The following is a 24077-nucleotide window of genomic DNA, read 5'->3' as shown; positions in this document are numbered from 1 at the left end:
GGTTGGAGGATGTTGAAGCCTCAAATTGATCGACACATAAGATTGGTTTTCTCTAGATCCTTTGAAGATCGTCGAAGAGAGGGGTGGTCTTAAAACCCGGGATTTTTAACCCGGGATTAAGGCCGATTTGGGAGGGTTTAGTCCCTTGATTTTATTCTCTTGGCACAATGAATAAAGTGACTTCTCGGTATCATGAGCTACAAGAAAAGAGGATCATTACAAGAGACGTTTGAAATGATACTGTACGGTCTAACCTCTCCACGACAGAAAGAGGAGTAGAGTAAAAAGGCCGTTGAGTATGGCGTGACGGTGACGGCCGCCCATAGTTGAAGCGGGTGCGAATAGTTACTGCTTTCTTTTCAAAGGGCAAAGACATTTATCATGCTTACTGCAGGATGTAAATTCATAACAGTCGCGTAACATTTACACACGACCTGGACGTAATCACATGGCGTTATGGTCCATTTTTTAAATCCTTTATCATGATGTAAACTCGTAACAGGCGCCTAACATTTACACACAAACTGGAACGTAATCTCATGGTGTTGTCCAATTTTTTTCAGCTTCACGGACTATCATCTTTTCTTAAATATGGAGCTGCGCTGGCGCACGCCTTGTTTGCAACAAGCCCATCAGTATTTAAAGACCTGCACGGGGAGTTTCAGTTATCAAAGTTCTTTTTTTTTTTTCACTCTCAAAGCCTTTGCTCTAAATCCTTTTTGAATGTTCTTTTAAGCCTTAAGTTTGTAACCCCCCCCCCCCCCATAAAAAAAATTTAAAAATTAATAAAATTTCAGCTTGAGAACGTTTATTGCTCATAGCTCAATATGATCACCATGGATAGTGAAGTCAGATTGCAGGGTCAAACACTCATTCAAACAGCTGGAGAAAAACAGTCAATACTTGGAATCCTTTTATAAGATCCTGTAGAAATTTCAAATGAAAAGTAAGGAAACTTGGCTCCTGGTATTGAATTTATTGTTTGGGCTACACACCTTTTCATGCAAGAAATTTATTTGAAGACAAAATGACATTACACTAAAAAAATTAAAGTGTGGATCAAATACTATGTACAAATATTTAACACAACAAAACGAGCCTTTCTGATTATACAATATGTAAATTTTCGCATTGTCTTATAAATTACATGTATATCTCAACAATACCCTGAATACCTCAAATACTTTGTTTACTGTAGAGGACCAATAAAAAAATATGATCAGAACATATGAACAAACCAAAAAAATCATGACCCAACTTGCCAAACCAAAGCTGCTTAGTCTAGATTTGTTTTCTCTTCCAAACTCAAGATAATTGCAGTTTTCTCAGTTTGGCAAAACAATTCCATTACTTGTGGCAGTGACAGGAAGCAGATTTGGTGATGTTCACCAATTTTAAATCAGTATATTAGTGGGGGGGTAATGAAACTATATTACAATGGAAGGCACTTACTCAAAAAACTGTCAGAAGTATGAAATTTAGAATATTTCTTTTATGGGGGATAGATCTTCAACAACCTCGGACCCCATAGTAGTTTAAGAAAATTGTACCAAGCTAGAGAGTGACTTTCCAACTGCAGTTTCTGGAATTTCTAACAAACTTTCCCAGGCCACGATTATTGCTCGTGGCATGGTCAGTACATGAAGAGAGATATTTGCTTGTATCACAAAAAATATTCTTGTTGCAGATGAAGGAACAAGGTCTTTTTCAAGATCCATACAACTATACAGAGTCTCATATCATAACCACCATTATTAAGTAAAAAATAAAGCATGCATTTTTTGACCTCTAACATGTCCTCACATTGAATCATCTTCATTGTTGTCATTGCAATATAAACAATTAAAGTTACTTTGCAAGTCATTTCACATCTTCATATTAAATAGTTTTTTTTTTGTTGTTGTATGCATAGTGAAGACAAATGGCTAAAAGTCATCATCAATGTCCTGTTTCCAGTTGACACTGTCCCTTTTATTGTCTGTGTTGACATGTGATCCATTACTTGGGGTAAACGGACCAAGCCCCATTGACCTGAGATGGGCATCATGCATTTTCTTTGCACGCCGTGTCCTTGCAGACATTTCCCTGTTTGCGATTTGAGGCGCTGCAATTAAAGGAACACTTCTGTATTAATTGAGTAACTGATAAGTCCTACAAAAGGTGAATTTTTCAGTTGTGTATTCATACACTTGCCAAGCCTTTGAACAAGAGTAAGACAGAGGTTCACTTTGCCATGCAACTTCAAAGTTAACTGCTTTACACTTGTAAATCACTGTTGTTATCATGTAAACTTTTCTTTCTTTTTTTATGATCACAAGATCAAGCTTGACCTAACTCCTGTTCAAAGGCCTGGCAGCTATGCCCAAAATTGTGAATGGATTTCTACCCTCCTACGAGACATCACACCTGGGTTTGAACTTCATATGACCAATTTTTCCAGAAGAAAAAGATGACAGTTCACAAACCAGTACATACACATGATTTGTTACAAGTCATTAATCATAGCATACCTCCAGCCATCCGCAGTTTGCTGTTCAAGAGATTTTTCTTCTGTACCATATCAAATTCATCCAGTTTAGGAGTGTGTCTTGTGTCTAGGATGTCATCAGGTTGGTCAACAGTCGAGGTGCCATGATTACCTTGAATGACCTTGGGGTGATCTGAGTATGAGAAGTTTCCTCGACTCGGAATACTCCATGATTTATGATCTGAATAAGTAGAAGAGGTAATCAGGTCACTACATGTAGAGTATAACACAACATGTAGATATCCTTCATAACAGGAGCTTGGAAAATTCTTATAACTTTTCAGATACAGATACAGCTGCCTTGATTACAATCTTCTTGTTACTCTGAAGCAACATTTGGTTTACAAAAGTCTAATTTGACAATCTGTGGTCTGTGGACATGTTTCCTTGTTTGATTCTCTGATATTGGAACAAATTCAAAATTTTACAAAATTTGAGGGTACCATAATTTATAGTTGAATGCTCACACTTGTATGGATCTGTCACTTTAACCCTTTCATTTTAAATCTTCCAGTAAAATGACAGTTACTTGTAAAAGCTTCTATTTGTCAAAGGTTTATGTTCACAATTTATTTACCTTTGATAATACTGGTGTTTGGGTACAAAATTACCAAATTCCACAAAGTAACATGTAATTTTGGGTGAATGACAAACCACAAGTAAATATGCTGTAATTTCTACAACTATCAAAAATAACTTCAAGACTTTAGTAGTGCAAATTTACCTATGTGTTGCAACTATCTAGTTACAAATTTAATGTTTCAACTTTTTTAATGAAGAATTTTCTCCTTTATTGATGAGAATTTATAAAAATTTGTTATCTTAATAAAACTGTGATTGCCTGATAGAGAGCCCTGACACATGTAGAGAGATATACCATATACCAATAAAGCAGTTTTGAAAAAAAAATTTTCACTTTATATCATTGCCATATTCCTCATTTATAACTTGGTTGATTGACAGAAGAATTTCAACACTGAATTTTATAACTCAACATCAGAGAATTAAAATCAATGAATTGGGCTCAAGGTATTTCAATTCATACCAGCAATGATCGCAAAATTCCATAATACATGAAAAAAGTGTATTTACTGAAAAATTAAGATGTGATCTACACCATACAAAATCACCACGTTATCAGAATCCAAAGCTGGAAATTGAAAAAAATTCAAACAAGTCAAATAATGCCAAAAGCTAAGCCCTAATCATATTGTATTTGTATGCTTTCTTAAATTAAAATACATCTTTACATTCCTCAGTTTCCAACGTAAACAGAGTAGTTACAAGACCAAATAGCATCAATAAACATGAAGTAAATTTGCCCAAATCTACCTATGAACGGGACTGGTGAATTTATGTTTACCACAGACACCTGACGTTAACATAAAATCGACTTTGGCACAGTCGGTGTTGAAGTGGTTTCTTACGCCGAGAAAACTGAATACTTTTAGTAGACATCTAGTGGCTAGCAACTGGGCGAAGAACGTAATATAAAATCATCATCAAATTAAAAATGTAAACTTTATTGCTCCTACCGTTACTATGGCTATGAAAGTCTTCGTTAGTGTCATGGCCCTTGTTCAACATTGAACTATTCGCTTCGCCCGTTCCTTGAAAATAAAATTACACCAAAAGTTAGTAAGAAACAAGAAATGGTGTCTTGCACAACTCTACCGGTATGTCCTGGAGTAACCTTCGGCTTGAGTACAATTAGGGCTCTGCCAACTAACAAAAACACCGTAACATCTTTTCTCAAGAGACGCGAAAAATTCCGTTCCGCGATTACTTAGGAGGTCATTACGAACAATAATCTTTCAAAAGGAATGCACGATTAAACTTACCACTCAAACCTCCGTGCCTGGAATAATACGACGTTGAAGATTTGCTTGTGTTTAATATGGTTCCTTTCTTTCCCGCCTGGCTGACTTGAACATTTTTGCGAATACTCCACACATCATCTAGTTCGCAACCTGCGAAAACGTTAAGAAAGAAATACATTGCGAAAGCATTAAGCGATGAAAGATCTTGTTAATGGAACAGTAGTATAAACAGACACGAAAATCATCAACAATCACTTTACCGCGAATATATTCTTACCTGGCGAGCTACGGGTATCTTTGGTTTTTAGAAACTTATTCTTAGGTTGTAAAGCCCGCTCTATGCTATCTTCATGATCATTGTCGGTGCTGCTGCTCCAAGGATCAACTTTCTTGTTTTTTCCAGAGTACAGAAATTTATTTGGTCGACCACCTGGTAGAAAACAGCGCAAATTATCATAAATTTCGAGATAAATCTGGCCTCTTATCCAGTGAGGCCCTACTGAAAAAATTATTCAGCTCTTACCGTCAAAGTTTTGGTCGCCTGACTGACCAAATCCCCGTCCTGTCGAGGACATAATTTCTCCTCATCGTGTTTTCGCTGATTGTAGTGAAGAAGGCATGAAGGTGAAGAGCGTTCGCAAATTAAAACTCATGTTTCGTTTCCAGGCCCTTCGCTATGTAAACATAGATAACCTGACCCATTCTAATTGCATGTTGCAGGACCCTCACTAAGGCAGCTGTTCCTAATTCTTTTTCTACATCAACTCCTTTATTAAAATTGTAAGCTATTGAGATTCATATGGATTTGACCATAGAAAGAATTGCTATTATTGTTTTTATCGGCCCAGCCAGCCAGATGGTCTCCGTTATTACAAATACTTCCCGTCTAGGGTAGGTTTAGGAACTAGCATTTACCTTGACAACTCCAGGACGCCGACTGAAAATGTGCGCGCTTTTCATAAACAATCTTGAAAGCCGTTAGAATTTTGTCCTTTAAGGCTCAACAACACCGTATCATTAGTCAGCGATGTCAGGAGCAACTCCGAGAACTACACGACCATCTTCAGAAAATTTAAAGAAATCACGTAAAACGCAGGCTTTCTCAACGGAGAACGAACTTGTAGGCGCCCGAGGAGGCACTAAACCGCGAATTGCACCCTCCGTGATAGATCATGGATTTCACACAGATAAATACAAAACTTACTATAGTGCTTGGACGCCGGTTTTGAATAGTGCATCAAACAGTAAGGTAAAGTAGCTTGGCCAAGTGTTAAAGAGTAATTGAAATTTTTACGGTTGTTTAGTTAATGGTGTGTTTAAACAACCAATTTGAGTTCTAGTGTTATGGAAATTACACAGTGTGAGTTTGAAAGCATACTTGTGATGATTACAAGTTTAACATTGTTTCCTTCACTCGGTTTGTTTTAGATTTTCGTAGAGCGCTTGGATTTGATCGGACACTGGGTAAGGAAGGAATAGAATTAAAATTTTATGACGAAATGTTTAGACGAAACAAAAACGTTACATTGTTGAAGTGTTTCGTTTATTTCAATAATCACTTGGAACTTCGAGCCAATGTCTTATTTATGAAACTTACTGTCTGTAATTATTTGCGGTTGAAGAGTCTCAGTTTGAAGCAGTTTTTCAGGAGTAATGTGGGTTTACTGAAAAATTAAACCCAAAGCTAAAAATGTTTTAGATTTTACTCAAATTTGTAGTCTTTTCGCTACATCATTGGCCCAGGGTGGTGTCGGGGGGGGGGGGGAGGGGTGGGGATGAGGGATGAGGTTTACGTTGGGAAACTTATAGAATGGCGGCTTTCTTTTCAACAAATATGATGTGATTCAACTTATTTTGTGTCATGTGACACAAAGGGATGACTACTTACATATATACATGATTACAGAAAAAGAAGTAACTGAAAATTTTGTGTTTTGGTTAGACATCAAGAGTTTTTTAAATGCCTTTTACTCTGTGAAATAACTGTTACAAAATTATCTGATTGGTACTCAATGGTTTTGATAAATCTTCCTGAACTTTAGGGTTGTCGTTCTTGGTATTCATGCCATAGTCCCTACCTTTGATGTGTAAGAAGCCTAAACAACTACTGCATAGGAGACTGGTGATTTTACTCCACTGAGTTATGTTTATCAAGGGAGGAATGAGACTTATCACTTAGGTGGTGGCTTAATGTAAAGAGGGTGCATTAATAAGGGCAGGGTGCTGTAAGACCCCCACCTCTTGGCTGAGAGCGCTCCCCCCCTTCCCCCCCCCCCCTCCATTCCCACTTCCTTCTGCTAAGTGAGTTGGTGGATGTGCTGGGATAGGCCTACAAGCATTAGGGTTGTCCTAATCAATGACCATTTATCTCTCTTTTCTCAAGTCCATTGTAGTTTATATTCTTAGGGAATAACTTTATTAGCCCCAGGCCTCCATTCTGTGCCCGGCTAGCTGTTGACTGACATTTGGTAAATTGTTCTAGTTGTTTCTTTACCCTCTCACCTCCCTCCCTGGAGACCTTTTCTTGATTCCTCAGGGACTCCTCGTTCCATCAGTAAAGATGTCCAATTAGATTCTGTCTTATATGTTGGCTATGTTGTACAAGAGGGGTGTGGCTGGGAATAATCATGAGAATTTAATATGGTATTCTATTAAATTAATTTTTATCTTAAATTCTCATTACCTATGTGATTGGGACTTGTATTATGATTCTTCATGAAAAAAATATTGCTTAGTCACCTCATACCATTTGCCATGCATGAGAGTTGAAAAGTTCAGTGCCACGGAGATTTTACCACAGATTCTCATGTTTTTCTTTATGATGTATCTGTCTGATTTCAAAACAATCCATGATGAAATTCACCTTCTGCCAATTTTTTTTTTTTTGGCAGTTTTCTATGTGGACAGATGCACAACGGAAGAAATTTCTTACATTTATTCTAAAGAGATGCACCAAGTCACAGTTAAGATTTGTGAATGAAGGATGGTTCAAAAAACAACTTCCAATTCTCCATTTAGACTTCACAACTGTTTTGCCGCAGTTCATATCCACATATATTTTTTCATTTTTGGACCCAAGAAGTCTTTGTCGTGCTGCACAAGTGTCATGGCACTGGAAGTTTGTATGTGAACAAGATGTCATCTGGATGCCAAAATGTTTGCGGTATGGTTGGTATTTGCCTTACACACCAAGCAGTAGAGAATTTGGATGCTGGAAACACCATTACATCATGTGCACTAGCTCCCTTGATATGGAAGCTCCATCTAGGATGGTAAGTTTTTTTCTTATCTGATATGTTACAAATAACTGATATGTGAGGCAGTGTGCATGACACATTTATGCTCACCTGTATATACACTGTAGGCCACTGAAGGTGTGTTCATTTCATTTTCGTAGGCAGAGAATTATGGTCAATTTGCTGAAAACAGCCTTCGAGTTACTCAAGGAAAGATCAAACAAAAAGCAAATGAAAAGAGGAAGATCAGAGAAGCAAAGTATTACAGAGAAGGTATACAGGGACATAAACTGTAATCTGACCTTGTAAGCTAAAATAACAAATTTTAACAAATAAGACAAGAACTCTCTCTCTCTCTCTCTATAAGGCTACATTAGGTATCTTTCTTTGCTTCAAAGAAGACTTTTTTTGTCCACAGTAGCTTGTTTTTCACCTTTTATTATTGCTGTCTCTATTTTATAGAAGTTGATGAGCCATTTTTACCTAATCCTTAAATTTACTTTTATCACACAAAACCTCCTTCATCGTAGTACAACTACTGTTATTTACCTTTAAATGAGCCAGAAATGTTAATTAACTATGTTTTCGCCTAAATTACAGAAAAGTATATTATGTAAGAGCAGTGCATTATCTTATATGGACTTGATTGAAACCATGTAGCCAACTGAAAAATAAGCTTTGTAATAAAATTCTGCCCCAGACTGCTGATAATCTACATCTTTCTGTGTCCTCTCTTTTCTTTCATTAGAGACTCGCCGTCCACCTTGGTTGGACACTGATCCCCAACCCAGGGACTTGGAGAATTCAAGGAAGGCTATGCTTTATGAACATAATCCAAATCAACCATATTCTCCCAACCAGCTGAGAACTGAGAGACTGGGACTGAGTACCAGACCTTTGCACAGGAGGTCAGCGACTGCTCCAGCACACATGGCAATAGAGAAGGTTATGAAGGTAATTACTTAGTGTTAAATACTATATACTATATACTATATACTATATACTATGAGCCAGCACATTAGTTAAACCTCATGCAATCTTAAAATAAGCATCAAATAAAATAGATATAATTCATTCATTCATTCAATGACAATGGAATGCAATTTTGCCAAAATGTTATCATTTTACCCCACCCCAACCCAAGATAACAGAAACCAGCACCCTAAGTTTGCTTTTTGTCCACTTTAGTTTGCATTGAATGGAAGAGTGCAAAATTTTGTTGGCTTGTTTGGGAAAATATTCAGACAGAATCTATAATAAAGGTTTCCTTGTATAGAAGGAAGACAGGGGAAGGGGGGGTGGGGGGTGGGGGTAGTGGAAATAAAATGTAAAGGGTTAGACCTCGATCCAGTCCGTACTATCCACCTTACTGAAATAGGAGTTACTTCATCCCTTAATTAGTAATGTGTCACTTTTCTTTTATTTGGGACTAAGTGGAGTTTTGCAATTTCATTTTTGTCTTAGATCAGCGAAACTGTCGACGTCAACGGCAATGTTATTGAAGAAGGAAAAGAACCAGTACCCTCTTCAAAGTTGACACTCACAGAAGCTCTTGCCGCCGAGTCTGGAGGTACACCTCACTTGTGCTATTACTTCACTGAGCCGGTTTATACACATGTTAATTATCTTTGTCTCGACATCATCTCTCAGGGATGGAACACCTGAGAGTGACTGGTTGAGTACGTTGTTTTAGATTTTAGATTCAAGCATTAATGCTTATTGGTATTAGTACTCTAGACAAGATTAATAACTCAGAAATGCACCTCAGCATTCCAGCTACAAAATCGTTATTCGTGGTGTTTGTCAACTACTCTTGCTTTTAATGAATCTGTAGTGGATCAGACGTGGCCTCAACCAGTTCCTTCTTCACCAGTGCGACGGTAGGTTGTTATGTCATAATATTAAGTCCATCTTATTTCTGCCACTCTGTCTTTCATAGATCAAACCCATCACTCACTTACCAACTCTCTCATGCTTCTAAATCCCAATTGGTTTATCTTACGACGCAATGTAGTTGGCCTAGAAAAATCACCCCCACTCTCTGATCGCTTGCTTTTTCTCGCATTTTTAAAGGCTGATTACGCACGACAACTGTAATTTACAGCAATTTTGAATTGAGTGTGGAAAGTTATCTGGGATTTCTTTGGTTATACTTAACTCTGTGATTGGATACTTAGCTCTGTGGTTGGTCCAAAAAACTCGTGCCATCCTCTTAAACAATCAAATGCAAAACTATAAACAATCGCGACTTGGTAATTCGTTTTTTCCCGCGCTTCCAGCAGTAAGTTTTCACTTTGAGTTCTCATTGGCTAATGTAATGCTAACCTTTGTTCTGATTGGTTGCTGGGATTAATTTGGTTTTGGTTTTTCGACGTTGACGGGTTGACGTTGTGACTTTAACCTATGACATTTGAAGATTTCGTATTCAGCAAGAACCTTGAACTTTAATGTAAGTCAACGTACGTTTTTACTTCTCTTTGGAACAAGCAGTTTGTGCATAAATCCGACAGAAACTTGGACACAATTTTTATTTTCTTTATTTTCGCAGACAAGATCTTACGTGTGGAATTCATCCTAGTTTGCATGACTCCATGCTAATAAAAAGAAGTTCTCAGGTATCTGATATTTTTGTGTTCCGTGTGTTTTATCCGCTATGTTTTTCTGAACCTAACTCGCGTAGTTTTGCAATTTACTTTGAAACCTTTTAAAATGCACGGACATATTCAGTCTATGAAACAGCTATGATAACTTAAGGTGTCCTCACACGTTTTCGTCCTTCCTTAGTAATGTTTCTTTTTTTCCATGAGAAATGCCACAATGCTTACAGCCTTATCTAAAAAATGATTTACAATTCTAGGACCTTTCAAGCTCCGTTAATCCTGCCGTTATATTTATTTCATCGGAAATCCCAGCATCTGAGGTAGGTTAACCTTCTCGTGAAGCCGCAAAAAAAGATTGCATTTCCCTCTTCCCGCTTATCGTTAGAATCCTTCAGTTACTTATGGAGGTGAAAGTCTTTAAGGTTTAGATACTCTTTTACAAGAATATGGAGGGTGGGAAAAGTTCAGTGAGTCACTGATTAATGTAGTAGTATGTACGTTAGAGAGGTTTTGATTGCTTTAAGGTTTGCATCTGTTTGGTCGGGAGGCTTCAAGACCAATCACTGTGCTTGTGTGCACTGAAGAAAAGAAATGTAATGCAATCCTGGGTGCAACACTGTGAGTTCGGGAAAGCGCTTTTCACTTCAATGTGGTCCCTTTAGGCAACTCTTGTTTCTTTTCTCTTATACTTTCTTACTTGCGTTTAGCCTCGATATTGCATTTTTTCGTGTAATACCTCATTGGGCTTTGGCTTTTCTCTCTTCTGGTTAGTTATTGTTAGAAGCTGTTAAGTTTGGAGTCATTGCAATCCCGTACGAGTATGAAGGCACAACCTTAGACGCCTTGATGGAAAAGTTAAGGCTCGCTCTGCAGGGAAGACAAGCCAAGTGAGAATTTTCTGATGGTTGTTATCTATCAGCACATGTTAATCCATCAAATGTTTTTGCTGGAGCGTGATTGGTCGTATCTTGTGACGTTACTAAATATGCTCCAGTTAAAACTTGGGAATACCCAGTATTATTAAATTTTCAACTTCGAATATTGCATATCTATTGTTCCGATTGGTTCACTCAACTTCGGTTATTAGCACATATTCCGAGTTTTGTTGGATGCGAGATTTGTTATGGTTAACGCGGCGCTACGTGACTTGTGGACTATTTATCATCTCGTGTCCAGCTTTCGCTCGTTAAAATGATTGTTTAACATTCCCTTATTTTCAAATCTACCTCAGTTACCTTGAAAGCCTCCGCTTCAAACTTAATTTATGATGGGAAGGTTCTCTACTGTTGTTACACAAGAAGAGATGTTTATGACGCGAAGCTGTTCGAGAGAATTTTGTGCTGCGTACTACAAAACGTTTTCAAAGAATAAAAAAAGAACAGTCGCCTTTATTTGGCGTGGTATTTGTGTGTGTTTTTCGTCAGACGTCTAAGTTTATGGTTTTAGTTTTCCTCGAAGCTCGAGGAAAGCCGTCCTCTTCTCGGAAGCTACTTGTGAAGTTCTCGAAGTAAGACATCGTGCCTGAGATTGGTATGTTTGAACGTCAACCAGGGAAACAGAGTCGGTTACATGAGGCCGGAACTTGCTTGAAAACTTGTTTTATGTTCTTGACTTCGTTACGAAGCAAGAACTTAGTCGATATCCAGTGTTCTTGACTTCTAGCTTAATTTAACTCAACGGTCTGGTGTTTCTGAAGTTTTGTTCTCTTTGTATCGTCTTTCACAGCTGCATTGGTTTGTTTGCTTGGGGTGACTGTGGCACTATACGTCTTGTGAAAGGTCAGTGACCATGTGAAGCTAACTTAGAGTTTTCTTTTTCGTTCCTTTTTTTAAGGATCTGAATCTAACTTTCCAAGTCAAGGAATTTTCAATTTTAACTTCTGCTTTAATATCTTTATGATGGCATTTTTGCAATATATGTGATTAATCAGAGAAATCTTTCTGTAACTCGTTGCGAATTCACATTAAAAGCGGCTTTTGTGCTGATATTGGGCGTCGTGTGCTGTTGAAACTAAAACAGTGTTATGTGCACAGGTAAGATATTATCAGAAGAGACTGTAAATGAACCAAACATGCGACACTTCTGGGAAACAGTAACGACAAGTGTTATGGTGCGAGAATCTGGAGGTCACATGGACATATTTATACCGCTGGTTGAAACAGGTGAGGAGTCTCTTATTTGTTCACAAAGAAAAAAAAGCTATGGGTTAATTCGTTAATTGGTTTACCATCGTGCTTTACTGAGGCTGCAGAAATCATAGAATCCTTTACACGCTGGCTAAGTTAGGCGTTTGAAACGTCGCTAGGGAGCACGCAAATAATTTACCTCGCACACTGCACTTTCAGGAGTTCAATAGAAGCTGGTGTCCAGTCTACCGCCACCCATAAGACCTCAGCTATTACTGTCGTCCGTCGATCCTGTCAGCAAGCTCTCTTTCACGTTTGAGTTTCACCTTACAGCCCCTTTTTTGGGTACAACTGCCCGTTACTCCATCAGCATTTGAAACCCCTGCCCTTTCCAGACTAAGTACCATGTACTAGTTTTTTGACAAAAATGTTTTTCATCTCCGTTCAGAGAAAGGAATGGAACTGTTGGTGCAGTTGGGTCTCTTAACCGACATGCAGTTTTCTTGTCCTACTAGAATGACAGGATCCTTTGCAAGAGGTGTGGTTGGTAACTAAAAACTTTACATGTTTATTTTCATTCAATATCTTTCGAGTATGAGCGCCTGTTTCGAGGGAGATACTTAGGCTTAGTTGTAATTGTGTTGAAGTTCTGATTGAATGGTCCTGAGCTTCAGTAAGGGTCAAGGATGTGGTGTTCCTGCAAAATGCCTCTCTCGGTTCAAGGTTTAAACGGGAACTTGTCTGGGAAACGTAACGAAATTTTCAAAAGAAGACCTGGGAGGGACGAGTATCCCACCCAAGGATTGAGAGAGAAGTTAGAAAAGTCTTTACTTGAGCCACTTGGCGAATCCATCCCCCTTCTCCCCGTTGAATGGGATGCTAGTCCATCGCCACGTTTCATCAGGCTCCCCGGACAATTTACCGGTACCTATTTATACTCCTTGTTGGAGAGAAGCGCTGTGAGAGTAAAACGTATTGCCCCAAGAAAACAACACAATAACCTGGTCAGGCCCAGACTCCAGCGTAGCTTTAACCATTAGGCCGCCATTTCTCCAACGCTGTAAGAGAAGGGGGAGGGAGAGGGGGAGGAGGAGGTAGGAAGCAATACTAGGGCCACAATAATCACGTGAGCTGTCATTCTTATTGATCTCTTCTCGAGTCTTTATCTTTAACTCGTGGTATATTTTCTATATATTTTCTATGGTATAAAATCTTGTCTTAACCGATTCCACAGTGGAAAGCGAATGGCTGTTTGTCCCCAACTCTAGTTCTCCGCCATCTTTGTATTTTAATGCGACAAAATTTGGTTCTTGGTCAAACACTGTGGATTATATCGAGGTTTGTTATTTTGACACTCAACAATTTATTTCATGTTTCAGTTGAAAGAGAGGGAATTTTTATCAAGTTACGATATAAGCGTCTTTTTTTGTCTCATCTGTAGGAATGCGTTGATGTTGTAAAGAAAAATCTCGACTGTTTCTTTACTGAAGAACAGAGAGATCTGGCTAAGCGTCTTGTTGGTAAGTTAACGCCAAAGAATGCCTTGAGGAACTGATTTAACGTGACAACCGGCAACGATTGGGAATCAGCTGTACTTCCCAAAAACGTTTGATGAAAATATAGAATAATAAAGAAGAGGAAAATGACATGGAAGGATAACGTACACTGATGGATGTGCAGTCGTAAGATTTTAAAAAGTTTAACTTCAAAATTAAAGTTGTATTTGCAAATGCTTTGCCATTTCCTGGTCACTGATTTGCCCTTATTTTAGAGCTAAAATTTAAGTTAGCGGACAAAACAACTGCTCGAGGAAAAACTTGGTGTTGTTAATATGTCTTTTCTAGAAGCTGAGTTGTGTGACGTTTTTGTTTCAGGACAAGTCACTTTCGAAGCCCTAGGGATGTACGAGTTGCACAACGTTTCTGAGATTGCGACTGTTCTTGTTGATGCAGTCGCCTCTCTTGGAAGGAACAACGCATCCAAGAATTGGGTATGCGTAGAAGATTGTGTAGTTACTGCTAGTTGCGATGATTTAAAAAACTCCCCTGAAAATAGTTACTTACGTCCGTGCATAACACATAAGTTATCTCATAACTCCTTGACCCCTGAGAGTGACTAGCATCTAATTTCTCCTTACAACATCACCCCCAAATCATACATTAAGGTAATGAGAATAAAGGAAATGATCAACATTGAACTGAAGAAAGCTCTTGATTATTAAACAAATTCTCCTTTTCAGCACCTTAGGAAGGTATCCGGTTAGATCGCACCATGGTTAGATCGCTCCCAGTTAGATCGCTCCAACCAAAAGTTAGATCGCTCCACTCGAAAGTTAGATCGCTCCATCAAATAAGTTACTTCGCTACCAACGTAAGGTACTTCGTTTCATGTTGTTCTAACTTTCGAGTGGAGCGATCTAACCTTTGATTGGAGCGATCTAACTGGGAGCGATCTAACCATGGTGCGATCTAACCGTAATTCCTTAGGAAATGTACAGAGAACAGTATGGAGAAGATGCATACTTATTGTAAGGTTGTAAAGTGTTTGCAAACGTTTCGACTACCTATAGATGCGCAAATAACTTATTTTTCGACTCTTAATTGCGTGATACCGAATGGTTAAACCTATCTATAACGCGCTCTTGTTAAATATTACATCTAAAGTCATTTTTTTGTTTTTGCAACGTTTTTCGTTTCTTTTTACTTGTGTTTCATTAGAGTGACCCAGTGCAGGGCCTTATCGATTATCTTCAGAAGCACGGACATAAAGATAAGAAATTCAAAAAAGTTCGTAAAACAACGGTAAGTCAACTATTTATCCCCCGCATTACTTTGGGAAGGGTGTGGATTTTGCTCACCGTAATTACTCGATTGAATACCGCCCTCGATTAAACGCTGAAGATGGAAGTAAGATTGCCATTTAACACCACCCTCTAATAAAGGAAGGAAACTTAATCAGGAGAAAGCAGCGCGCATTTGAGGATATAGAATATCACGATTATTCACATCTGCAATATTTACAATATACCAAACTCAGCATAATTGTCTTGAACTCCTTCCTAAAAGATCTGTTCATGATCGTGTACAACACAGGGTTGATTAAACTACTAATGTTGCAGGCGTATGGTACTAGCAATGAGATATCCCGCGGTATTCTTCCCAGACTGGCGCGGGTCGTAATGATTAGTACAAGTACTGGAATCCATAGCATTACGAAGGCCAGCACTATGGCGTACATAATTTTCGTGATGTTCACTTCTCTCATTCGCATCACCATTATTGTCTCTCCCTTTTGTAAACCTTGTCCGACCTGTGTGCCATCACCATCTTCATTTTTCGGCGCCTGCCGTGGTTGAATGCGTTTTATCGTTCGAGAAACTCTGCAGTAGCTGAAAAAAACTGTTAGGAGGGAGAGTGTGATGAAGACGCCAAAGGATGCCATAGTGTAGACCTTGTGTTTGGACGAAGGAACACACACAGCGTAATTAGCATTAAAGGCGAACCCATCCTCGAATGCAATTGGTAGCGGCGTCAATGCAAAGAAGAACCAGACGATGATCATTGCCGTAAGGGACTTTCTTGGGGTGAAGATTTTTTTGAACAGCTCGGGCCTTGTGACCCGAACATATCTGTTGATGGCCGTGAAAGACATGGTGCCGACAGTGACGTGTGTCATGAAAAGAACAGAAAAGCCGCAAACGGAGCAGCCCACCCGCCCAAACTGCCACTGACCACTGACCAGAGTCACTCCCACAAACACACCGTTGGTAAGGAAGTTGAGAATGTCGCTGATCGCTAAGGCGTTGACATATATGGGCGTATACCTCCGTAAGATCGGATTTCGTGCCAAGGCAGCGAACACCAGAATGTTTCCCAAGAAACCAGTCAGAGCCAAAATTGTCCAAGAAACAGACTCCAGATAAACTCTAAGGAAGCTGCGCGCAGAAAGCTCAATTGATGACATTGTTTACTTTTCTGTTCTCTTCTTTATTCCTGAATCTGCAAATGAAATTGTAATGTATTAGTTAGTTGCTGATTTGAGCAGTTTTGTCAACTGAAAACAAAATTACCTTGTCAATTTTCTATAGATTTTTAGCCTTGATTTATGACTCTCGATTTCTTAATGGTTTTTTTTCTCGCGGCGTTTTTTGCGAAATCGGTCGGTTTCATGACTTCGTCTCACACATCTCCGGTGAAAAAAGGGCAACCGGAAAATAATTCCACTTGAAGGCAATGTCAGGGTCTTTCCTGAGCACTAAAAGAAGCGATATTAGCGAGTTTGAAACGCAGAATTATCAGCGTAAATGAATCTCCAGTTCATCTGTTTTAGGGAAAGAAGAAACAAATTTGTGCCGCAGAATAACTTGTTTAAAGCTGTTTCAATATAGAGGACACAAAAGGTGTTATTTTTGTAGACTTATTACAGTTTTGGTTTATGGTAATTTGTGATGCAAAACCATTTGTAATTAAAATAGAATGGAACCTTTTGATAAAAAAATATTACATAACTAATTCGCTTGTTGTTTGGTCATGGAAGCGTTTAAAAACATTTTCGATAAATAGTTTTGCGGGAACCTATTTTCGGTGAAGATCAGACGTTAATTGTGGTAAATGGACACTTAATGTTTCTCTATTTGTTATGTAAAAACGTTCGGGGGTGTTCCTAAAGAAGTGAATCGCAACGAACCACTCTATAGTACGCATGCAATTTGCAGTTCCTCGGTCCCTTCACAATATTGTGAAAGCTAAGCTGATATTTTTTAACTGAATTGAGTAATAAAAAGTGGAGTCCAATATTAAGGCGCTTAAATTGTTAATGAAAATGATATTTCCCTCCAGCAATAAAAGGAAGTCGAATTGGTGAGGATTATTAAGTTTGAACTTAATGACAGGTCTGTGATGAGGTTTCACCTGCTAGAAACTTACTTTTGTTTGTTTAGGCGCAACAAGATGATTTTGCTTCAGTAGTGGAAACTGTTGATGCTGATTCCGAGGACGAATTAAATACAAGCCATTTGGTAGGTTATGAAAGCAGTAACATGATTATGATCATGTATAATCGTAGACGGGTGTTTGAAAGTGATGGCGGAGAAACTCACTGGAGTTTCACCTCACTAAAATCTGCCATCAAAAATTCCATAGCTTCGTCTTCTGGCTGTGATTCGTTTTTAGAAACTTCACGTTCGGTTTTAGTGAGTGTCACTTTTACAGCTTGCCTGAAGCGTGGAAGGGCTTCCGTTGAGGAGGAAATTAATCTACAGAATATGCTGTGCGGAATTTTAACAAAAGAAAAATTAATCCCATCCAGATTTCCATGTGATGTGTGATAAACATTTTCTTCTCATCATTGAGCTGCACTCAATTTGGGTCCGTCAAAATATATTCTTCCGATTACACGCAGTGTTTTATTTCCCCTTGCTTTCAAAGTGCATAACGCCTTCAAGTTCATCTCATATTTTCGAGAATCTCTTGTGTTAGTTTATTCAGTTCTGAATGTCTCAACTGGCAACAACTCTAATCGGTGCTCATATCGGGGAATGACTAGTCATTGGGATTTAAATCCCCTATAAAATGGCGCTTGTGATAGAAGCTCAAACTTCTGTCATAATCCTATTAAATTCGACTTCCTTCACGGATTTTACTGCTGGCTGAAAGAATCATTTTCACTAACGATTTAAGCGCCCTAATATTAGACTCCACTTTTTCTCAATTCAAAAAAAATCTAATTTAAAGTTCCCTTTCCGAAGGCACTCCAATCTGAGGCCAGGACCGGCACGTCGGTTGGTGAAAAGAGGGCACAAGTAGCTCATGAAATACTCTCAACAGAGGTGGAATACATGAGATGTCTGTCTATTATTCAAGATGTTTTTAAGAAGCCTTTGCAAGCATCCCTTGCCTCAAACAGGTTTGTATTATGGAAGATATCATATTGACTGACTCACTCTAGCGATAACGAAGCTTTATAAAGTGAACCCTTTTTTCTCGTGGAGCTAACGTTTAAGATGTTAGTTGTGATTAGAATTTGGACGAGTAAAGTGTTGAAGAGACAACAGAAATTTCAGTTTGACTGCACTTTAGCCGATTTAACTAAAGAAAAAAGAAAGATAAAGCATTAATTGCAAAAATAAAACAGTTAAAAGGGGCATTTTTATCATAAATAATGTCTCTTTCGGGTTATGCATGGTAATTTGTTACCTAACGCGAAACTGATGTATGAAAGGAAGGAAACTTTCCGCCTCTCTGCATCGCTCTCTTTCTCTTTCTGTTTTGTTTAGCTTTCCTTTGTGTTTTTGTTTCGCTTTCTGCATTAATAGCAGGCTCCAATTCCGTGGAACGAAGTTCTGATAAGAGAGGCTCACCGTATTTTAACGTAGAAATTCACAACAGCTGGAGTGAATTAAACTGTTCTTGCTTTTTTCGCGGCGCATCCAAATTGAGAATTTATTGGTTTGGAACGAGAAAGGGAAAACAAAACAGAAAAAGTAAGAGCTATCGGGGCAAGAACAAAAACTTCAACCTACTGTGTCAGTTGTATAGGTTTTGAAAAATTATCTCCGTGTTGTATAGTTGTTGTCTTTTTCCACGTAACAAGTTTTTTAATTTTTAGGGCCATAATCAGCTCCGCGAATATTCAGAGTTTGTTTGCTGACAGTGAGACGCTACTGACCCTTAGCAGGTATAAAAGATAAGAAGGGATACAGATGGATAAAGATCGAGGAGATCGACGAATTGCAAATAACGAATGCGAGAAGCCCACTTTGACTTGCTTGATTGATAGTCTGCATACTAATTTCCAGGAGTAACACAACACTGTGGATTTTTCTTATATTAGCTATCTAAAAAAAAAACACACTGTTGGACCTTATCCCTTGTTTAACAACCTAAATCGACAAGAAGAATTAGCTACCCTGGCATTTTACTAGATATTCCTGACAGTTCGCGGGCGCCCCTCCTTACATTTAGCCGCGCGAGGAGAAGCTCTGTAAGAGTTAAGTGTCTTTCCCAGGGAAACAATACAATGTCTCAATCAGAGCTCGTACCCAGATCTTAGACATCTGGTATTTTGCGTGCAAACAATTGATCCCAGATAATAACAGTTTTTCGTTTGAATCTGTTTCAGTCTTCTGGTAAATGACTTGTCAAGCCGGTTAGACGAATGGAATTCGCATCAAGTAAGTTCACGGGGACCAAGCATGTCTCCCGTCTCTGAAACAAATTACACTTGCGACATTTCTCGCTCAAAAGTAACTGAATCTGGTTCAAACAAAGTAATCAAATAATGTATTTGCACTCAAGAGCTACAGCTTTCAACTTCAGTTACGCTTTGCTCAGATAATAGATTCTTGAATTGATTTTGTTAGAAACAAGAGGGATTTCCCTTCAACTTCTCTTCGCAGATAAGAATCTTAGGACCAGTTCCTTGTTGATATTAAAAAGAGCTATTTTCGATCAACGACGGTTACATTGCAGCCATCTCATCCCCAATGAAGGGTAACATGAGAGTAACAAAACTTGTCAGCCAAAGGTTTCATTGTAATATAACATGAGATTCTCTCAACTGCTCAACAAGCAAAAGTGTAGCTGCTAAAAAGGAGAATTACAGATCGGATTTTTGGAGTTAAGGGGTCAAAGAAGTCAGCATAAGCTAATATAACATAAAAGTATTGAGTAAGCTGCCATTTATTACTACTGAAATGTTACTATGCTTAATATTTTTCAGATTCTGGGAGACATTTTCCTCAAGTTCACAAATCAGCTGCGGGCCTACACGAACTTCCTGAACAATTATCCTGTCACTCTACAAACACTTGAGAGGGTAAGAAACCGCAAGTGACCTTAAACTTTTTGCGGTCTTTGTCCTCCTAGAGGAAAATATATTAACCTATTTCTCGCACAAAACTTATCTCAAGAAATGGAACTAGTTCAGGATAAGTTTTCAGTTATATTGGATTAATTAAGGTTAGCGGTGAAAGCTTAATTTCATAGAGCAGTTTTCAAATCAGTGCCGAAAGTACCTCAAGATCGCTTTGGTCGTGCTTTATTTTGCTCTGTGATAAGTCTATAAAACTCGTTCCACTCTCTCAACCATGCAATCAGATTCAAAACTCACATAATAAAGGGGGTAAGTTTCTAAAGAAACTGTGGTGGTGTTGTGTCGATGGGAGAGTACACCAAGATAATCTAGTATTATCAACTAAGTTGATAACGTAAATTGGCCACCGTAAATAATTTAAAAGCTGAAGTTTCGAGCGTTAGCACCTCGTCAGAGCGATCGCGAGTTGACAATACTAAATTACCGTGCTAAACTAATCACGACTTGGACACCCACGTTTTCCCGCGCTTTAGGCAGTATGGCTGGTTTTTCTTTGAGTTCCCATTGGCTCTTAAAAGTACCTTCATTCTTCTGATTGGCTCTTGTGATTACTCTGGTTTTGAAAATACGATACTCAATCGACAAGTGCTATAATATTGCATTTTAAACCGTCCGATTACATCCATCCATTAGTACGCAAGGGATCGTTGGTTCGCACAAAATCTCATATTTTCTTTCGGTGTTGAAGGTGGAAAAGCGAAAGGTTCCCTGATTGAGTTATGACTGCATCGTCTGTTTCGTTTATTTGTAACAGTGTAGAGAACAGAATCCTCAGTTTCGTTCATTTCTCGGCCGTCATGAAAAGCAGCCAAGCACAAAAATGATGAGGTAGGTTGTAGAAACAAACTGATCAACGGACAGACGAACAGAGTGAACCTTTGAGACTTTGATAGATTGCTCATGTTTGCTGAAAGGTCCACACGTTAAATCTTTCACCCCCAGTTCCATCATAGTTCGCATTTATTGAAGAATGAACTAACTCTTATTGTCACATTTCATTTTCAGTTTACCAGAATTCCTTTTTCTTCCGGGAAGAAGAGTGAAAAGGTTGGTAAAATGAAGAGTTACCAAACTTTTTTTCCTTTTGAAAAGTAACCTTCTAGCCCAGAAATAGGAAAAAAAATTGAAACATGCTTTTAAGGCCCAACATTACCAAATTTTTAAAATTGTCATCGATTTCGAAACGTGAACAGAGCTTATTTCTTTTTCTTTGTCTTTAGTTACGTAGAACTGTTGGAGGCTTTCTTGAAGTACACGCCCCCAGATCACGTGGATAGGAAAACCCTCCCTCAGGCCATCGAGAAGTTCAAAGATCTCGACTGTTTATTCAGAGAGGTGAATGCAGCAGAGGAGAGCTTTGTTTAGTTTAGGCAAACTGTTACTTTAGTCTCTCGTCAAAACGAACCCTATCGCGACCGTCATTTGGTGTATGAAATGACCAAAGCGTATACTGAAATCTCGAAGCGATGAAAATGTAACTAATTGATGTAGTAAACATTGAACACGATCGTGGGTTATAGATAGAGCGCATTTAGGAAGAGGTTCGTAAAACAAGACCAAAGTGGAATGTTAAGTTTCAGTCTTTTTGTCCAGTTGGCGTATACTTAATGAAATGCTCTTCTTAACAGTACAAGAACCGGTTAGAAAGAGAGAAATTTCTCCAAGAATTGCAGAAGAGAATAGTTAACTGTCCGGTGAGTCGTTTGTTTTCGTCTAAACATTTGGATTCTAAAACCTTAAAAGCGTACACCTTAGAAAATTCTAGAAGGGTTCGTGCAGGTAATATGGGGGACATAGAGGCCCATGGTAATTGCGCTGGGCTCCGGGTCTAGAGGTCTGGGTTCGAAACTGACTGAGTCAATGTGTTGTGTTCTTGGGCGAAATAATTTATTCTCACAGTGCGTTGCTCTCCCACTAAATGGGTACCGGCGAATTATCAGGAAGCCTGATGAAATGCTGGGGCGTAATCTTACGATCGACTAACATCCCTTCCAGGAAGGACTTATAATACTCCTAGTCGCTTCATGCCAAGGTAACCGGGATAAGGTCTGGCTTGGAGGGCCACTGGGCTCGAGTACAGACTTAACTTTCCTCCATATATCTAATAACTGACTTTCTTATACAGGTGCTCGCTGAGAAGGGTCGCCATTTCATTCGTGAAGAGAATGTTATTCTGCTCTCCACTCCAAGCACTGGAAAAGAAGTAAAACCAGAATTTAGGTAAACAGAATTAAACCAGATGTGATTAGAGATTAGTAAATAGTCCGTAGTCATGCGTGCTTATATCAAATTATGGAAACACCTCCTTTATTCCATTTCTTCCATCTTTAATAGCTGGCGAATACCTAAGAACACAATTGGAAAAATAAATCAATCAGTTAAGAGATAAATGAGAAGAGACTGGACCTCGAATACAGAATCAAAATGTGGGAATACAAAAAGAATACAAAGGGGGGAGAAGAAGAGAAAAATTGTTTCTTGAAATTTGAAAACGAAAGAGATTTTCTACACCTTAGACCAATACGGTCACTTCAGAATATGATTGTATCCGATAAATCATTCTGTTAATTTTTTCGTTGCCTTAATTTATGCCAGGATTTACCAACAAGTTGGAGACCTTGGTTTCTTCTTGTTTAATGATGCTCTGGTGATCACGACCCTAACCTACAAGTTTGTACCTTTCCAAAGACTAGTTCAACGAAACTATAAGTAAGTAAAAGCAATATAATTACAAATTTCTATTCTTAAGTGATTAGAGGTCGTTTTCGTATCTAATTTTGCTATTTTAAGCTATGTCACGCCATTCTTGCTCCAGTTTTTGCGTTTCCAGTTGAATAGAACTGTCCCTTAAGTGTATTTGTAAGTGTATTTCAATCACTTCTTGCTTCTCAAGGTTCCAAGCATGCCTCACCTTGAAGAAACTGAAAGTGGAAAATCTAGCTGATTCAAAATGTAAGTTTGTTAATTGTTAGTCAATATATATCCCGCAAAAAATTATAAATCTGATAAAAATTTAAATTCAAATTTATGTCGAGCCACCTGATCATTAATCAGCCACTACCAGTCGTATTGAGGGCAACGAAAGTGAAGGGTATGTAAAAAATAAGTGTCTGTGGAGTAGGAAATGGAGTATGACCTCAGTGAATAAAAAACAGCTTTGAATGTCTCCAAATCCTCGGAAGGTGCTAATGCGAACTCCCTTCCACTTCCTCTTTACTGTAAAATCCTCCCATAACAACGTTTTCATTTTCATTTTAGATATAAAAAATGCATTTACCATTGTGTCACCAAAGAGATTATGGTTCTGCCAGTCACACTCATGGGATCAGAAATTTCAGTGGATTTCCGTTCTAGAGAGTGCCATTACCTCAGCATTAGAGAAATGCTAACGCATCCAGCGCCGAAAAAATATCCTTTCCAGCCGTTGTTTGGTATTGTCACGATGTAAAATTCAGTTTCTCCGTCGAAGAGCACGTCGCGTTACAGAACTAAACAAGGGCTGCTAAGAAGACAGTTACCCCATTATACCAAATACCGTATTCTTGCCATTACCTTTTGGTGAGAGTTTCACGGATTATTCCACTAGGTAAGGAAATTCTTGTGTGATGTTCGTTCGCCTCTTGACACGAATTTGTTTTGTTTTATTTTAATTTTGTTCTGAATGCAAATTAAGCAAATACTCTTGTAAATAAGTCAATTTGTATTTCACCTTTGTAAAAGAGAGCAAAATTGTTATATGAATAACCAGAGCTATTTTGAGGAATTTAGATACATGACCTGCGTGGATTTTTTCAATAAAAAAAGGAGAGTGTAACAACATTTGAATCCTTGTAATTTGATCGAGTTTGAAAACCTCCACCATCAAAACCACCATTTGAATCCTTACAGCCAAGTTC

General features: G+C 38.5%; 2 protein-coding genes across 8 annotated transcripts; one reads left to right on the top strand and one right to left on the bottom strand.

Moving 5' to 3' along the window:
* Positions 1 to 967: 967 nt before the first annotated feature.
* Positions 968 to 5015, bottom strand: LOC131779849 (uncharacterized). The gene is made up of 6 exons (XM_059096435.2): positions 4871 to 5015; positions 4625 to 4777; positions 4369 to 4497; positions 4063 to 4137; positions 2511 to 2708; positions 968 to 2104 (listed from the first exon to the last, which is right to left on the bottom strand). Exons 1-6 carry the CDS (start codon positions 4920 to 4922, stop codon positions 1926 to 1928), a joined length of 786 nt encoding a protein of 261 aa, XP_058952418.2. The 5' UTR covers positions 4923 to 5015; the 3' UTR covers positions 968 to 1925.
* A 263-nt stretch (positions 5016 to 5278) lies between these two features.
* Positions 5279 to 23977, top strand: LOC131780274 (epithelial cell-transforming sequence 2 oncogene-like). 7 transcript variants are annotated; one of them, XM_066172650.1, is made up of 31 exons: positions 5521 to 5596; positions 5776 to 5811; positions 6884 to 6990; positions 7430 to 7619; positions 7745 to 7856; positions 8332 to 8537; positions 9048 to 9153; positions 9418 to 9463; positions 10132 to 10198; positions 10441 to 10503; positions 10955 to 11070; positions 11909 to 11961; positions 12217 to 12345; positions 12758 to 12847; positions 13544 to 13647; positions 13751 to 13829; positions 14184 to 14299; positions 15027 to 15110; positions 17249 to 17326; positions 18056 to 18213; positions 18916 to 18984; positions 19429 to 19480; positions 20029 to 20124; positions 20936 to 21009; positions 21187 to 21228; positions 21402 to 21516; positions 21810 to 21875; positions 22307 to 22401; positions 22777 to 22890; positions 23075 to 23133; positions 23440 to 23977. In XM_066172650.1, exons 3-31 carry the CDS (start codon positions 6932 to 6934, stop codon positions 23568 to 23570), a joined length of 2769 nt encoding a protein of 922 aa, XP_066028747.1. In that variant the 5' UTR covers positions 5521 to 5596; positions 5776 to 5811; positions 6884 to 6931; the 3' UTR covers positions 23571 to 23977. The 7 variants fall into 7 exon arrangements, with proteins under 7 accessions (XP_058952880.2, XP_066028744.1, XP_066028747.1 ...); XM_059096897.2 differs by lacking the exon at positions 6884 to 6990 and having other exon boundaries at positions 5279 to 5596; positions 7239 to 7619; XM_066172647.1 differs by lacking the exons at positions 6884 to 6990; positions 17249 to 17326 and having other exon boundaries at positions 5279 to 5596; positions 7239 to 7619.
* The last annotated feature ends 100 nt before the right edge of the window (positions 23978 to 24077 follow it).

Source organism: Pocillopora verrucosa, chromosome 9 (genome assembly GCF_036669915.1).
Source record: "Pocillopora verrucosa isolate sample1 chromosome 9, ASM3666991v2, whole genome shotgun sequence".
NCBI classification, from domain to species: domain Eukaryota; kingdom Metazoa; phylum Cnidaria; class Anthozoa; order Scleractinia; family Pocilloporidae; genus Pocillopora; species Pocillopora verrucosa.
This window is presented reverse-complemented; position numbering and strand designations above follow the sequence as displayed.

Bases quoted from the DNA above. Each gene is read 5' to 3' on its own strand.
- LOC131780274 (XM_059096897.2), top strand. From the start codon at position 5,375: ATGTCAGGAGCAACTCCGAGAACTACACGACCATCTTCAGAAAATTTA. The intron at 11,962-12,216 runs GTCAGTGACCAT...TTATGTGCACAG, and splicing joins CACTATACGTCTTGTGAAAG to GTAAGATATTATCAGAAGAG. The intron at 17,327-18,055 runs GTAGGTTATGAA...CCCTTTCCGAAG, and splicing joins AATTAAATACAAGCCATTTG to GCACTCCAATCTGAGGCCAG.
- LOC131779849 (XM_059096435.2), bottom strand. From the start codon at position 4,922: ATGTCCTCGACAGGACGGGGATTTGGTCAGTCAGGCGACCAAAACTTT. The intron at 4,498-4,624 runs GTAAGAATATAT...ACGTTTTCGCAG, and splicing joins AGATACCCGTAGCTCGCCAG to GTTGCGAACTAGATGATGTG. The intron at 2,105-2,510 runs GTATGCTATGAT...CTTTAATTGCAG, and splicing joins CAAACTGCGGATGGCTGGAG to CGCCTCAAATCGCAAACAGG.